Source organism: Hemitrygon akajei, chromosome 8, assembly GCF_048418815.1.
Source record: "Hemitrygon akajei chromosome 8, sHemAka1.3, whole genome shotgun sequence".
In the NCBI taxonomy this organism is placed as follows: Eukaryota; Metazoa; Chordata; class Chondrichthyes; order Myliobatiformes; family Dasyatidae; genus Hemitrygon; species Hemitrygon akajei.
This window is the reverse complement of record NC_133131.1, coordinates 174,344,600-174,362,518: the sequence shown is the minus strand read 5'-3', so window position 1 is coordinate 174,362,518 and position 17,919 is coordinate 174,344,600. Positions and strand designations below refer to the sequence as shown.

General features: G+C 43.4%; 1 protein-coding gene across 1 annotated transcript in view; it reads right to left on the bottom strand.

The window, feature by feature from the left end:
* The window catches only part of LOC140732454 (diacylglycerol O-acyltransferase 1-like), a 108,894-nt gene that overhangs the window by 32,213 nt on the left and 58,762 nt on the right, over positions 1 to 17,919 (bottom strand). The window contains exons 4-8 of the mRNA XM_073055129.1: positions 12,179 to 12,264; positions 9,697 to 9,749; positions 7,940 to 8,045; positions 6,670 to 6,798; positions 5,237 to 5,308 (exon numbers count right to left, since the gene is read on the bottom strand). Coding sequence (XP_072911230.1) covers positions 5,237 to 5,308; positions 6,670 to 6,798; positions 7,940 to 8,045; positions 9,697 to 9,749; positions 12,179 to 12,264 — 446 coding nt within the window. The remainder of the gene's footprint in view (positions 1 to 5,236; positions 5,309 to 6,669; positions 6,799 to 7,939; positions 8,046 to 9,696; positions 9,750 to 12,178; positions 12,265 to 17,919) is intronic.

The following is a 17,919-nucleotide window of genomic DNA, read 5'->3' as shown; positions in this document are numbered from 1 at the left end:
CCATTGAGCTTGAACCAAGTTGCACAACCCTAACCCCAACTCTCCTCAGCAACAGAACCTCTTGCTCTACCATTTGTCCAGTTTTACACTAACATTCTGTTTTCCAGTCATTCCCTTTTGCACTCCTCTGTCTGCTATAATTTACATACAACTCGTGTTCTTGTTGTGCTGTGTTGTTGTCTACCTGCCTGGCCCTTTCTGTGTAACTGCAGCATTTCATTCCGCATTGTTACTACAGTTATCACAGTCTTGTATGACATGAAATTAGTTTGTAGCACCAAAGACGAAAAATTACTCTAAATTACAAAATAATGTAACTAAGGAATAATGAGATGGTCCTGATGAAGAGTCTCGGCCCTCTCCACAGATGCTGCCTGACCTGCTAAGCTCCCCCAGCATTTTGCGTGCATCACTCTGGATTTCCAGCATCTGCAGAATCTCTTGTTTAAGAGGTAGAATTCATGGACTGTTTAGAAATCTGATGGCAGACGGGAAGTTGTCCCTGTATCATAGACCAGGAATGAGGGAGTTTACATGAGGAGCGGTTGGCAGCTTTGGGCCTGTAGCCACTGGAATTTAGAAGAATGTGGGGGGATCTCATTGAAACCTATCGAACTTTGAAAGGACTAGGTAGGGTGTACATGGAGAGGATGTTTCCTGTGGTGGGGTATCCAGAACTAGAGGGCACAGCCTCAAAATTAAGGGGCGACCCTTTAGGACAGGACAGAGGTAAGGAGGAAGCTTCTTTAGCTAGAGAGTAGTGAATCTGTGGAATGCTCTGCCACAGACTGTGGTTGAGGCCAAGTCCATGGGTATATGTAAGGTGGAAGTTGATCATTTCCTGATTGGTCAAGGATATGGAGAGAAGGCAGGTGTATGGGGTTGACTGGGATCCAGGGTAAGCCATGATGGAATGGTGGGACAGACTTAATGAGCTGAATGGCCTAATTCTGCTCCCATATCTTATGGTCTTATCTTCTAATGTTGGAAAATTATCTGTGTGGATGACATAAAGTGGTACAGAGGAGGTCCACAAGAGTGATTCTGGGAATTAAAGGGTTTACATTTGAGAGCTTTGGGCCTGCACTCACTGGAGTTTAGAAGAATGAGAGAGGATCTCATTGAAACTCCTCAGAACTCGAAAAGCCTAGACAGAGTAGATAGGGAGAAGATGTTTCCTATAGTGGGGGAGTCTTGGACCAGAATAGAGGAGCATTCATTTAGAATTGAGACGAACAGAAACCTCTTTAGCCAGAGGGTGGCAGATCTGTGTAATTCATGGCAACAGACAGCTCTGGAGGCCAGGTTATTGGAAATATTTAAAGTGGAAATTAATATGTTCTTGACTGATCAGGGTTTCAAAGTTATGGGAAGAAGGCAGGAGAATGGGGTTGAGAGGGATAATAAATCAGCCATACTGGAATGGCAAAACAGTCTCAATGGGCTGAATGGCCCAATTCTACTCCTGTGATGATCTAAATTCTTTACCGTTTCTGGGTACACATGGCAATAATAAATTAATTTCTCTTCCACAAGCTGTTGCAGCTTCTTGTCAGCAGAGGGCAGCGCAGGTTTAATTGCTGCGTCCGGCACTCACGGCTTCACTTCATTACTCATCAGGCCAGCCCATCTGCTCACGAAGTTATGCCGCAAGGCGAACGTTGGCCAACCATTCAGGAACGTGAAGGAGGATTACAAAACTGGTTCGACCCTCTCTGAAAGGGAAGCTTCAAGGTGACTGAATCTAAATTTATTTTAAGAGATCAAACCAAGGCAAGCAACGTCATCTGTGTCAAAAAGGAACAGGTAAGGTGGAAAACAGTTGTACATATGCACATTACACTGCACCCAAGTTACAGAAATAAACGTTTTTCTTTGCAAAATATTTAACCACTTCTCTGCTGAAAGTCATAATGAATTCTTCTCTGTCACAGGCCAGTTTGAGACAGCGATGTTTCTGCTTCTATAGCAGAGAAAGCTTTTGAAGCCAACTGAATTGCAATGCCACAGTGAAATGATTTTCAGAATCAAGTTTACTATATGACATGAAGTATGTTGTTTGGGGGCAGCAATATAGTGCAAGGGTGTAAAGATTAAAATCAATGACAAAAAAGAAAAATAATAAACATGAAATTCTGCAGATGTTGGAAATCCAGAGCAACCACACACAAAAATGCTGGAGGAACTCAGCAAGTCTGGCAGCATCTACAGAGGGCAATAAACAGTTGATGTTCCAGGCCGAGACCCTTACTCAGGACTGGAAAGAAGGGGGGAGAAACTAGAATAAGGAGGTGGGGAGAGAGGAAGCAGTAGAAACCGGCAGGTGATAGGTGAGACTAGGTGAAGGGGAAGGGGGTGAATTAAGAAACAGACAGATGAAATGTAGAAGAGCTAAAGAGCTGAAGAAGGGATCTCATAGGAGAGAAGAGTGGACCATAGTTGAAAGGGAAGGAGAAGCAACACCAGCCTCTGAAAATGAGGTAGATTTACAAGAATGTTACCGGGACTGGGAGGTTTGATTTACAAGGACAGACTGGAAAGGCTAGGACTGTTTCCCCTGGATTGTAAGAGGCTGATGGGTGACCTTATAGAGGTTTATAAAATCATGAGGGGTGTAAATAAGGTGAATGGTAGAGCAATCCAAAACTAGAGGTCTATAGTGAGAGAGGAAAGATTAAAAAGGGATCTGAGGGACAACTTTTGCAACAGGGAGAGGCACCTATATGGGTTGAGGTGCAAGAGGAAATGGTGAACAGCTTCTATCCCACTGTTATAAGACTATTATATTATGAGAGGATGAAATAGGAGGGATAGTACTCCCTAGATTAGGAGTACCAAATACAAGAAGGCATAGGGCTTTCAGGTACAATGAAGCCAATTTAAAGAGGATATGAGAAGATTTTTTAAAAATCACCCCGGACATTCTCTCTTCTCCCCTTTCCCATCGGGCAGAAGATACAACAGCCTGAAAACACATACTACCAGGCTCAAGGCTGGCTCTATCCCACTGCTATACGTCTGTTGAATGGTCCCCTAGTACAATTAAATAGACTCGACCTCACAAATTACCTTGTAATGGCCTTGCACCTTATTGCCCACCTGCACTGCACTCTCTTTAAAATAAAGAGTAACACTTTATTCCACATTCTGTGATTGTTTTTCCTTTACATTACTGCAATATGCTGATGTGATAAAATGATCTGTATAAATAGCATGCAAAACAGTTGTTTACTGTACCTCGGTGTATGCGACAACAATAAACCCGTTTACCAATTTAAATTGATATCTGGACAGACTGCCAGAGGTTATGGTGGAATCAGATAATATCACTAAGTTTAAGAGGCCTTTTGACAGGAACTGGTATGGACAAGGTATAGAAGGATATGGACCTAATGCATGTAAATGGGATCAGAGAAGATGAGTTTAAAAAAAGCTCATAAAGTCATAGTCATAGAAACGTACAGCACAGAAACAGCCCCTTTGCATGCCAAACCATTTAAACTGCCTACTCCCATTGACCTGTACCAGGACCACAGCCTTCCATATCCCTTCCATCCATGTACCTATCCGAAATTCTCTTCAATGTTAGAATTGTGTTGCATATCCCACTTGCACTGGCAGCTTGCTTCACACTCTCACGATCCTCTGAATGAAGTTTCCCCTCATGTTCCCCTTAAACTTTTCACCTTTCACTTTTAACCCATGACCTTTGGTTGTTGTTCCAGCCAACCTCAGTGGGAAAAGCCTGCTTGCATTTACAGGGAGAACGTACAAACTCCTTAGAGGCAGCAGCAGGTATTGAACCTGGGTCACCTGTACTTTAAACTGTTGTGCTACCATGACACCCACTAAGCTACCATTACACCCACCAAATTCAAAATGATTTTTGAAAGCTCATTACTAATGCCTCCACAATCTTTACCACTACCTCTTTCAGAATCCTAGGGTGCAGTTCATCTGGTCCGGGTGACTTATGTACCTTTAGGTCTTTCAGCTTTTTGAGCACCTTCTTCCTTCTAATAGTAACCGCACCCACTTCTCTTCCCTCACACCCTTCAGCATCAGGCACACTGGTAATGTCTTCCACAATGAAGACTGAAGCAAAATACTCATTTAGTTCAGCTGCCATGTCCTTGTCCCCCGTTATTATTTCTCCTGCCTCATTTTCTAGCAGTCCTATATCCACTCTCATCTCTTTTATTTTTGTATATATTTGAAAACGGTTTTTCTATCCACTTTGATATTGCTTTTGTGGAGGCAGTACAGTGCAATACATAAAATTACTACAGTACTGTGCAAAAGTCTTAGTTATACGTACGTGCCTAAGACTTGCACAGCACTGTGTGTATGCTGTGGAGGCCAGGTCACTGGGTATATTTAAAGAGGAGGTTGTTAGATTCTTGATTTGTCAGGATGTCAAAGGTTAGGGAGAGAAGGCAGGAGAATGGGGATGAGAGGGATAATAAATCAGCCATGATGGAATGGCGTAACAGCTTCAATGGTCTGAATGGCCTAATTCAGCTCCTAAGTTTTATGGTCTATCTCAAAGTCAAAGTTACATTTGTTATCAAAATACCTGTGTTACTATTTGCTACCTTGAGATTCATTTTCTTGCTGGAGGAACTTAGCAAATCAGGCAGAACCTATGGAAGGGAATGAACGCTTTGGGCCAAGAGCCTTCATCAAGACAGAAAAGGAAAGGGGAAGGAGCCAGAACAAGGAGATGGGGCTATAAACAAAGCCTAACAAACAACCAATGTGCAAAAGACAAACTGTGCAAATAAAAAATAATACTAAGAACATGAGTTATAAAGAGTTCTTAAAAGTGAGTCTATAGTTCATAGAATCAGTTCAGAGTTACACACACATTTCAGGGTTGTGGTTCATGAGCATAATGGCTGTAGGGTAATAATTGTTCCTGAGCCTGGTGGTGTGGGACCCAAGTACCTCCTACTGATGGTAGCAGTGAGAAGAGAGCATGGCCTGGATGGTGGTGGCCTCTGATAACGGACGCTGTTTTTAGATCCTCGTAAACATACTCAGTGCCTTTTCCTTTGATGGACTGGGATGTATTGACCATCTTCTGTGAACTTTTCCATTTGGTGTTTTCATACCAGGCTGCATGTAAGCAGTTAAGACACTTTCTGCTGCACATCAGTAAAAGTTTGTCAGAGTTTTTGGTTGCATTACTACGGAAGGTAAGACCCGTAACTCAAGCTCCATGGAAAACTCTCACCTTTGTATGTCAGGTTTCCTGGATACATGACTACCGACCGCATGGCTTCTCCATTCTCCTTCAGCCCAGGCGCTAGGAAAAGAATCCACATTATTCTCTGTGAAACAAGCTTGGTTAACATCAGGGAAAGCATTGATGCTGATAAACTTATTTATGGAATCCCATTGATGAAAAATATTCCTGTAATTCTCCCTCAGACCTTGGCATTAACAACAAGCCATCACTGCCAGCTATTTAAAATGGAGCTGTATTTTAGATTTAACAATGCAAAGAATGCTGCTCTAAATGGGACCCAGCTACTGAAGATGAAGTTAAATTTATTGTCATTTGTACAATAATTAAATGGGGAGTGTATTGCCAGGTCTCACTGGAAGCAACAGGTTTGCACCTTGCCCCTGGAAGAAGGCTGTTTCGTTTGGCTATATTCAAGTGTGGTTGAATGATAATTAAACTTGAAGTATAGGAAAGAAGGTCTGTGAGCAGTGGGCACGAGATGAGGAGATGGGCCAGTACAGATCAGCCATGATCGTACTGAATGTTGGAGCATGCTTGACAGCACTGCTGGCCAACTTCTGCTCTTTCTTCCTTAAATTCCTGTGAATGTGACTGCAAATTCTGAAGGTGGTATGACTGGTTAACTATCGGGAAGACTTGCCCAGGTGTCTGCATGGGCATTTCAGCTCCTCTGGCCCATCAGCAGTGCCAAACTCACTGTTGAAAAAATCAAGTATATGTATGCACAGGAGCAAAGAAAAACTTGAAGTAGCATTACAAGGCCACAGCACCATATAAGCAGCATTCACATAAACATTTATTAAATATTAATTAATATACAAGTTACATGGAAAAATACATCCTCCCACATCTCAAAGATGTATGGGTTAGTAGGTTGATTGGTCACATGGGTGAAATTGGGTGGTGCAGGATCACTGGGCCAGTATGGTACGTGAAGCTTAGAAAAATAGAGGACTACGGGTAACCCTAGGTAATCTCTAAAGTATGTACATGTTCGGCAGAGCATTGTGGGCCGAAGGGCCTGTATTGTGCTGTAGGTTTTCTATGTTTCTGTGTAACCATGCTGTATCTCTAATAAATAATAAATATATTAAAAAAGAAAGAAATCTTGAGCAACACACACAAAACGCTGGAGGAACTCAGCAGGTCGGACAGTATCTATTGAGAGGAATAAACAGTTGACATTTTGGGCAGAGACCGTTCAGGAGTCCTGCTGAGCTCCTCCAGCATTTTGTGTGTTACTCTGGATTTGCAGCATCTGCAGAGTCACTTGTCTTTGTAAAGAGACATCTGTAGCCCCGCCAGTCTATGTTTATAAACTGCCGGTTCTGCCCACTGGCTGAAAACATCCTGCATTACCCTGCACAAACAAAGATCAAAGAAACAGCTGGACAAGTTCAAGGCTTTTGCACTCTCACCTGACAACGACCTTGATAAAGTCTTCACTTTGGCTTTGCACCGTTCCCTACTCCATCTGTTTACGTCCTTGTATGAGTAGAACTTGAGGAAGAGGATGGTGTAGCACATCAGGGCCAACACAGCACCAACTGCAGAACAAGGGGCAAGTTCAGCTCACAGATACGGAGATGTAAGATGGTGCCAGCCTACCAACTGCACTCAAACAGTCTGCGCCTCGAACGTGGGCGAGTAGAGTCACTGGCAGACAGGCTGGCGGAGGTGGCTTTGGGCACGTTGGCCTTTATAAAACATAGGAGCAAAATTAGGCCATGTGGCTCATCGAGTCTGCTGTCATTGTGGAAGAAAAATAGCCAGACGTTGTGACGAACGTTAAGGGGTTAATGACCTTCTTCTAGTACGTGGATTCAAAGTCTCTAATCACTTATTTGTGACTAATGTACACTGTGTGACTGAAATGTGCTTTGTAGATGGGATGGGAAAATAACTATGTCTGTGCTTCCTTGTTCTAGGAATCATCACATGTCAGCGCTTGGGAAAGTCTGATACACTGTCCTGAGAACTAACACTTAAGAAAATGTATAATCACTCAAGGACATATAGTGCAACTTCGCTATTCTAACGAGTTGTAGTTGAAGTTTCCTCCTTTTTCAGGTTTAAGTGCTTCTTGTCATGTACGCCTAGGGTATAAATAAGAGTGTAATCCGTTGTTGAGCAGAGCTCCGCTCTCGGAGTCTGGGCTCTCCACGATATCATGTAATAAAACCCTTTAGTCTGAAACAATTCTGAGTCAGCCTGATCTATTCTGTCTGCTGCTCCTGAGATTTTTTTCCCACAACAATCATGGCTGATCTAATATCTTAACCCCGTACGCCAGGGAGGGCATTGAGTAGAAAGGGGCTGCACGCTAATGTAGCGGTTAGTGTAACAATCTTACCGCACCAGCTATCAGCAGCCTGGGTTCAATTCCCACTGCTGGCTGTAAGGAGTTTGAATGCTCTCCCCATTATCGCATGGTTTCTCCCACATTCCTAAGACCTACGGGTAAGTAAGCTGTGGCCATTCTACGTTGACGAAGAGCATGGCTGCAGTTTCCTCTCACATTCCAATGATGTGGAGGTTAACAGGTTACTTGGGTGTAATGGGGCAGCGAGGGCTGGTTTGGCCGGAATGCCTGTTATGTGCTGTATCTCTAAACCAAAACATGAACTCAGTGTCATGGGTGACAAAGAGAAGCCCTCTCCCTTCTCAGCTTTAACGCCATGTACTTACCTGGAGTTACAGAGGGGACAGTTAACACCACAGCGGCAGGGAAGGTGAGGATGGTGATCAGATTAATGGTGTGCAAGATGAACCCCCATCTCTCAGACAAAAAACCCTGTGGAGAAAGTTAATCAACTGAGGAACAAAGTCTTTTCATAAATATGACTGCAGTTTCAATCGCAATGTATCATGGAGCACTTGCAAGGAAGTGAGAATAATTTTCCCTGAATGACAGCACTGCAGTGTAGTGGTTAGCGTAAAGTTCTCCTTGTGACCCCGTGGGTTTTCTCTGACATTCCAAAGACATGTGGGTTTAGGTAACTGAGTTGTGGCCATGCTGGGTGTTGCATTTAAACAGTTGCAGGCTGCATCCAGCACGTCCTTGGACTGTGTTTGGTTGTGACACAAACAACACATTTCACTGTATGTTTCTACGTAGGTGCAACAAATAAAGCTAACGTAATCTAATGCTAGAGTCTTATAAATCTGCAATATAACTTCCCAACTTTTGAACTCAATGCCTCGGCTGCTAAAGGCAAACATACACTATGCTATCAAGGTGATTAGTTAGACTTGGTGGGCAGGATTAAGGAAAACCCCAAGGCATTCTACAAGTACGTGAAGAGCAAGAGGCTAAGACGTAAAAGAATAGGACCAATCAAGTGTGACAGTGGAGAAGTGCGTATGGTACTGGAGGTGCTTAATGAGTACTTTGCTTCAGTATTCAATACAGAAAAGGATCTTGCCGATTGTAGGGATGACATAGTGGACTGAAAAGTTTGATCAGAGGGCCGTGGGTAGGCAAGGATGTTATGCTGAGGCATTGGTCAGACCACACTTGGAGTATTGTGAGCAGTTCTGGTCCCCTTAGCTAAGAAAGGATGTGCTAACATTGGAGAGAGTTCATGAGAATTATTTCAGGAATGAAAGGGTTAATGTATGAGGAACATTTGATGGTTCTGGGCTAGTACTCACTGGTTTAGAAGAATGAGTAGAAACTCTTGTTGAAACCGACTGAACATTGAAAGGCCTAGATAGAGATGACATGGAGAGCATGTTTCCTATAGTGAGTGGGGGGGGGGGGGGGGGGTTATAGGACCAGAGGGCACAGCCTCTGAATAGAGAGACGTCCCTTTAGAACAGAGATGACATAGATAGCATGTTTCCTATAGTGAGTGGGGGTGGGGTATAAGACTAGATATATTTAAAGCAGGGGTTGATAGGTTCTTGATTAGTCAGGGCATCAAAGGTTAAGGGGAGAAGGCAGGAGGATGGGGTTGAGAGGATAATGGAATGGCAGAGAAGACTCAATGGGCCAAATGATCTAATTCAGCTCCTATGTTTTATAGCATTAGTAATGAGGTGAAAGTCTGAGAGTCCAGTTCAAAGCAGCTTCTGCAAAACTAGCCAGCACTAATCTCTCGATAAATTAGTGCCTCTCCACAGATGCTGCCTGACCCACTGAATTTTTTTTAAAGAAGAGATGCAGCATAGTAATAGGCCCAATGATCCCATACCATCCAATTATATCAATGTAACCTTTGTGTCTTTGGAATAAGGAGGGAATCCGGAGCACCGAGAGAAAGCCCACATGGTCATGGGGAGAACGTTCAAACTCCGTACAGACATCTGCACAAATTGAACCCTGGTCACTGGCACTGTAATAGTGTTACATTAACTATGCTGTAACAGTTGTACACTAAAACAGAACCAATCTCTAATCCGCCCCCCCCCCCTCCCCCAGAAGTAAGAAACTACAAACTCACCACAGCCATTTTCCTCTCAATCTGCAGTGTCACTATTACAAAAATGTTCGAGGCTGGCGAATTGAGGAAGAAAAAGAGCTCCATTAAACCACAGTTGACAGAGAAGGAATGATGTTAGAATGATGCACTCCAACAGTTCGCATTCATTGAGAGAACCAAGATATAAAAGCAACGATGTAATGCTCTGGTCAGAGTATTGTCAACAGTATTGGGCCCCATCTCAGAAAGGATGTGTTGGCATTGGAAGTCCAGAGGAGGTTCATGAGGATTATTCGGGAATGAAGGGGTTAACATATGAGGAGCATTTGGCAGCTTTGGGCCTGTACTCACTGGAATTTAGAAAAATGCGGGGTGGGGGGGGGGGGGGATCTCACTGAAACCTTACAAATGTTGGAAGGACTAAATAGGGTGGATGTGGACAGGATGTATCCAGAACTAAAGGGCACAGTCTGAAAATTGAGAGGCGACCCTTTAGAACAGAGGTAAGGAGGAAATTTTTTAGCCAGAGAGTAGTAAATCTGTGGAATGCTCTGCCACAGACTGCAGCGTAGGCCAAGTCCGTGGGTATATTTAAGGCAGAAGTTGAGCATTTCCCGATCAGTCAGGGCATCAAAGGATATAGTGAGAAGGCAGGTGTATGTGGTTGAGTGGGATCCGGGATCAGCCATGATGGAATGACAGAGCAGACTTAATGGGCTGAATGGCCTAATTCTGCTCCTATGCCTTGTGGTATTGAGAGAAGTTATAGGCTGCCTATCTGTGAAAAGATGTGCTGGCATTGGAGAAGGTCCAAGGGAGCTTCAAGAGAATGATTTCTGGAAAGGCCTCAATAAGAGTGGATGTGGAGAGGATGTTTCCAATGGTAGGGGGTCTAAGACCAGAGGACACAGCCTCAGAATAGAGGGACATCCTTTTAGAACAGGGACAAAGAGGAGAGTGGCGAATCTGTGGAATTTGTTGGGTATATTTAAAGCGGAGGTTGATAGATTCATGATTAGTCAGGGCATGAAGGATTATGGGTGAAAGGCAGGAGACTGGGGCTGACAGAGAAATAGATCAGCTTTGATAAAACGGCAGAACAGACTCAATGGCCAAATGGCCTAATTCTGCTCCTTTATCTTATGATCTTACAGAAGCATACAGTAAAATGAGTCACTTACATTAACATTTATATTTCCCCACTATATAAAACATCCTCTCCATGTCCACTCTATTGAAGCCTTTCAATACTTATATGTTTCAATGAGATCCTATTTCAGTTTTCTAAACTCCAGTGTGTACAGGCCCAGAGTCATCTCATGTTTCGATGTGCATGTGATGATTAAATCTGAATCTGGATAGACCACACTTGGAGTATTATGTTCAGTTATGGCTGCCTCATTTAGGAAGGGTGTGGAAGCTTTAGGGAGGATGCAGAGGGGATTTAGCAAGATGCTGCCTGGATTAGACAGCATGTCGTATGAGGGAGGACTAAGTGAGCTAGGGTTGTTCCTTTTGGAGCGAACGAGGATGAGGGGTGACTTGACAGCGGAGTATAAGATGATAAGAGGCTTAGACTGAGCGGACAGCCAGAAACCTCTTCTGGAAATAGCTAATACAGGGGCGCATAATTTAAGGTGATTGGAGGAAAGTATAAAAGGGATGTCAGATGCAGTTTTTTTTAAAAACACAGAGTGGTGGGTGTGTGTAACACTCTGCCGGGGCGGTGGTAGAGGTAGATACATTAGGGACACTTAAGAGACTCTTGGATAGGCACATGGTTGAAAGAAAAATGAGGGGTGTATGAGAGGGAAGGGTTAGATTGATGGGTTAAAATTTGGCACAACATTGTGGGCCGAAAGGTCTGTACTGAGCTGCAGTGGTGTATGTTCCATTAGTTTCCATGGGGTACTACTGTATGACTCTGCCATACGTTGCACTTCACTGTTTTAATCTAATTGTTAATGGCGACTGTAACAGAAGGGCTGCTGACGCTAGAGTATAGGACAGGGCAGGATGGCTAAACGTACAGAAAATGGACTAAGGTGGCATGAGGGAGGTTTGAGGACATTACATCATGTAACAGGAATGAAGGCACAAAGCAAATATAACAAAAGTATCCTAACCACTCATTACTTTAACATACAAATGAGGATTCCAGGAATTAGCAATGTAAATAAGCTGATAATGCCAGCAGACTGGTACAAAATTAGAGCATCGAAAGTAGGGGAAGGGAAGACAGACCGAACACTTTCACCCATGACGTTAATAGAGGTACAGAAGTTACAGTGAAGGATGTTACCAGGATAATTTAAATAGATTTGAGAGATAAGCGATCACCTTGGCATCAACTTCAAGGATGCGTGCCACAGTGAGAACTAAATGAGCCAAGAGCTGTCAGTGCCTGGTTCCTCTGGGCAAACCAGTGGCAAATGACTTTAATTTAACCTATCACAATGCTCAGCTGAGTAAAACATTTCCCAGTGAGGGATGGGATACCCACCAATGATGAGACACAAAGCAGGCCAGCTATAGGGATCCTTCAGAAAGAGTGAGATTACTTGGATTGGATCCACTAAGATGCCGTACCTGTAATTAAAAAGGATAATAAATTGAGGCAATTTAAAGACTTTTGAATTATTACCACAATCAAACTCTGAAGAAGCTATCTCTGAAAGCTGCAGAGATAAAATAGGAAGATTTTCAAACTTCAAACAAAATTTATAATCTAAATACACATACGTCACCAAATAACACAGTATGATTCATTTTTTTGCGGGCATTTGCAGGAAAATGAAGAAATACAATAACTCCGCCATGGATGGTCCCAAGCCTGTCTGCAAAAGGAGGGTAGGGCATGGGGCTAGAAACCTCACCCTGTATATCTGTGGGCTACAGAATCAGCAACAGAAGCTCCGGAGACCTCGTCCCTGGGAGAGGAAGGATCTTTGCCTAGAAGACGTATGAAGGCGTGTGGTGGAAGTGGAAGCCACAGCTATCAGCCTGGAACAGAGGAATTCTGGCGAGCTGCTTTTGGCAGCCTATGCCCCAGTTGGGGTGACAGGCTTAAGAAGAGAGAAATACAATATAATTTATGAAAAATCATACTTAACGAAGACTGACAAATATCCAATGAGCAAATGAAGACAAATTGTGAAAACAATAGATTTATAAAGTAGATAATTAATACTGAGTTGTAGAGTCCTTGAGAGTGAGTCAATAAGTTGTTGAAGCAGCTCAGCATTGAGGAGAATGAAGTTATCCCATTGCCACCATCGAGGACGTGCTCTCTTCTCACTGCTGTTATCAGGAAGGAGGTACAGGAGTCTCAGGACTCACACCATCAGGTTCAGGAACAGTTATTACCTTTCAACCATCAATCACTTGAACCAGAGGGGTACACGTCACTCACCCCATCAATGAACTGTTGCCACATCCTATGGACTCACTTTCAAGGATTCTTCATCTCATGTTCTTGATATTTATTGTGTATTTATTTATTATTATTATTTTCTTTTTTCTGCATTTGCACAGTTTGTTGTGCTTTGCACAATGGTTGTTTGTCCATCTTGTTATGTGTGGTCTTCTATTGTGTTGTTTTGTATACACTATGAATGCCTGCAAGAAAACGAATCTCAGGGTGACGTATATGTACCTTGATAATAAATTTACTTTTGAACTATGATGGAGCCTGATTTTGCTGAAATCCCACCTGAAAGTGCCAGAATGCTTCCCCAGATTGCTGCTGCACTGCACACAGTGAGCTCATCTCCAGAACAGCTCTCATTTCAATTACACGGGTACAGGATCATGCTGTTATAGCCAGAAGCCAGGATCAACGATCAAAGAAATGAGTTTAGATCCCACTGGGGTCATGTGAGAATTCTGTATTTAAAAAAATTGAAACGTGGAATGTATCAGCAGCTGTAGAATAGAAAGGAAGGGGACGGGGAGGCAGAAAGGAGAACTGGGGTGGGCAGGAGAGGGGAAGGAGGAGACAAAGGAAGGAGGAAGGTTTGGGTTGGAGATGGATGGAGTGTGGAAGGGAGGGAAAGAGAAGCTGAGTGGGAGAAAGATGAAGTTATCAGGGATAGGTAGAAAATTACAGTGAAACACTTCAGACAACAAAATTTCTGCAGATGCTAGAAATCTTCAGCAACACACAAAAATGATGGTGGAACTCAGCAGATCAGTCAGCATCTATGGAGGGGAATAAACTGTCAACATTTTGGGCCGAGACATCCTGAAGGGTCCTGGATGAAGGGTCTCAGGCTGAAATGTCAACAGTTTAATACCATCCATAGATGCAGTGAAAAATTTGTCTTGTATACTGTTCACACAGATAGGATCATCACACATTGCACTGAGGTAGCACAAGGGAAATAATAATAAAAAGTGTAACAGCTACAGAGAAAGTGCAAGACCATAATAAGGTAGATTGTGAGGGCAAGAGTCCACTTTAATGTACTAGAGAACCATTCAGTAGTCTTATAAGAGAGGGATAGAAAGTGTCCTTCAGCCTGGTGGTGTGTGCTTTCAGGCTTTTGTATCTTCTCCCCAACGGGAGAGGGGAGAACACAGAATATCTGGGATGGGTGGGGTTTTTGTTTTTGTTTATGCTGGCTGCTTTACTGAGGCAGTGAGGTGTAGACAGTGGCAGGGGAGGCTGGCTTCTGTGAGGTGCTGAGGTGATTAATTCTTTTCAGATGGCTTAGAGTAGGAAGCAGTCTTCTTCTCCTTAGTCATAGCACAGCACAGCACAGAACAGGTCCAATGGCCCACCTAGTCCATGCCAAACCATTTAAGCTCCCAAGTCGCATCAACCTGCACTGGGACATCAGCCCTCCATACCCCTCCCATCCATGTACCTATCCAAACTTCTCTTAAATGTTGAAATTGAAATGGAAGTCTTTGTACATACCTTGTAACATGTGCACCAAGAGCCCTGGCAGATGAGTTTCTGCTCTAATGCCTCTCAAATATTACAATTGCACCTATCTCGACCACTTCGGAACCTACTTCACAACCCCATGCAACTTCCAGGTTGGCCTGCCATGTGGGACCTTGTCAGAGGCTTTACTAAAATCCATATAGACAACGTCCACTGCCCTACCTTCATCTCTCCCTTAGTCACCTTCACTTGCCTCATCATTGAAATGCTCCCACATCAATGTTGTCTTCTGCACTCTGGTTGAATGCCCTAGCTGGTCAGTCTTTCATTGATTCTGTTGTCGTTATTATTCTATAGATTTATTGAGTATTCCCACAAGGTTTCTCAGGGCCATATATAGTGACATTTATGTACTTTGATAATAAATTTACTTTGAACTTCTTAAAAAAAAAACTCCAAAAGACTTATTAAACATAATCTCCCACACACAAAACTATGCTGACTATTCCTAGGTAACGAAGGTCCTTAATGATGGATGCTGCCTTTTTGAGGCATCGCCTTTTGAAGATGAACTTAATGATGACGAGGGTAGTGCCCATGATGATGTTTAGTAAGTTTGCAACTTCCTGCAACTTTTTTTCCAATCCTCCATACCAGATGGTGATACAACTAGTTGGAATGTTCTCCGTGGTACATTTGATGCAAACGATGCATTTTACTGGATGACAAATAAAGCTAATTTTTATAACCTTTATTTTTAGTTTTTTATGTCAGGGGAGTTAGATGCTCTTGGAAAAGAGAGAATGGGGTCCTGATGCTAGGCTTGTTAGCCACAGGTCAGTTGCTAGAAGATTGGAGTACATTATTCAAGAAGGGCAGCAGAGGATGAGCTAGGTCAGAACAGGTTGGTGAGCCTGGAGTAGTGAAATTACTGGAAAACGTTCTAAGGCAGGGGTTCCCAATCTTTTTTATGCCATGGACCCATACTATTAACTGAGGGGTTCGTGGACCCGAGTTTGCGAACTCCTGTTCGAAGGGATAGGATTTATGCACGTTTGGAAAAGAGGGTACTGATTAAGGATAGCAACACACACAGAATGCTGGTGGAACGCAGCAGGCCAGGCAGCACCTATAGGGAGAAGCACTGTCAACGTTTCGGGCTGAGACCCTTCGTCAGGACTAACTGAAATAAAAGATAGTAAGAGATTTGTAAGTAGGAGGGGAGGGGGAAATCCGAAATGATAGAAGACCGGAGGGGGTGGAGTGAAGCTAAGAGCTGGAAAGGTGATTGGCAAAAGGGATACACAGCTGGAGAAGGAACAGGATCATGGGGCGGGAGGCCTCGGGAGAAAGAATAGGGGAAGAGGAGCCCAGAGGGAGATGGAGAACAGGCAAAGAGTGATGGGCAGAGAGAGAGAAAAAAAGGGGGGAAATAAGTGAATCAGGGATGGGGTAAGAAGGGGACGAGGGGCATTAACGGAAGTTAGAGAAGTCAATGTTCATGCCATCAGGTTGGAGGCTACCCAGCCGGTATATAAGGTGTTGTTCCTCCAACCTGAGTGTGGCTTCATCTTGACAGTAAATGAGGCCATGGATAGACATATCAGAATTGGAATAGGACGTGGAATTAAAATGTGTGGCCACTGGGAGATCCTGCTTTCTCTGGCAGACAGAGCATAGGTGTTTAGCGAAACGGTCTCCCAGTCTGTGTCAGGTCTCACCAAATTTCCAGCATCTGCAGATTTCCTTGTGTTTGCTGATCAAGGATAGTTTGCATGGCTTGGTGAGGAAATCTTGATCTACTAATCTGATTTGAGCTTTTAGAGGAGTTAACTAAGGAGATTGAAGTGGTAGACATGAACTCAATGGACTTTGGGAAAAGCATTTGACAAGGTAGGCTAGTCCCATAGGTTTAAGCACAGGGGATCAGAGGGGAGCTGGCAAATTGGATCCAAAACTGGCTTCATTGTGGGAGTGGTACAAGGATGCTTCACTGATGGGAAATCACAATCAGTGATGTAACACAGGAATCGATGCTGGGAACTTTGTTATTTGTGGTACATATTAGCAATTTGCATGTTAATATAGGAGGCATGATTAGTAAGGCAGCCAATGACACTGAAGTTGATGATATAAAAATTGGCAAATTGGTTTATTATCATCACATCTACCAAGGTAAAGTGAAAAACCTGCCTTGCACACTGTTGATACAGGCCAATTCATTACAATAATGCATTGAGGTAGTACAAGGGGAAGCATTAACAGAATGCACGACAGAGAGTTACAGTTACAGAGAAAGTACAGTGCACATAAAGAATAAGGCAGAAGGCCACAAGATAGACTGTGGTCAAGAGTGCATCATATAGGAGGGGACTGTTCAATAGTCTTTTAGAAGTTGTCCTTGAGCTTGGAGGCACGTGCTTGAAAGCTTTTGTACCTTCTGCGATTGGGGGGAGGGTGGAGAGGAGTGCTAGGAAGTTTGTCTAAGACTACAGCAGGATATTGATCAGATGGAAAGTTGGATGGAGCATTGGCAGAGGGAATTTAATACCAACAAGTGCCTTTTTTGGAGGTCAGACAGAAGGTATGACATAAACAAGTTACACTGATGAACAAAGGAACATCCATAGTTCCTTGGAAATGACAACCACAGGTAGACTTGGTGGGTAGGAAGGTGCTATGGTTCCACTTTATATATACCCAGTGACATGACCTCCACAGCAGTTCATGGCAACAAATTCCACAGGTTCACCACCCTCTGGCTAAAGAAATTCCTCCTCATCTCTGTTTGAAAGGGATGTCCCTCTTGTCCAAGACTCCCCTACTATAGGAAAAGTCCTATCCCCATCCATTCTCTCTAGGCCTTTTAATATACTGTTGTACGTGTACATCAAAACAGAAGGTGAAATGCATCGTTGTGCATCAAATAAAATCAGTGAGGATTGTGCTGGGGGGCAGCCTGCAAGTGTCGTGGCCAACACTGCATCCCACAACTTACTAATCCTTACTAATCGGCACGACTTTGGACTGTCAGAGGAAACTGTTGCGCCTGGAGGAGACCCACTTGATCACGGGGAGAAAGTTCAAACTCCTTACTGATAGAGGTGGAATTGAACCCGGGTCGCTGACACTAACTGCTATGCTACCATGCAGCCCACAGTATAGTATGTGTAATTATACAATATTTTGAAGAGATGTGCACAATATTAGGCCACAGCTAGAGTCATTGCATGTGTTGCTTTGTCCTGCATGGGCATTTGGAATTGTTCTGCCCAGTTGTGAAGTTGGCTGGTGTATTTGTACCAGGTATTGGCGAGGTTCACATCTGGTGATACACTGAACATGGAACTGAG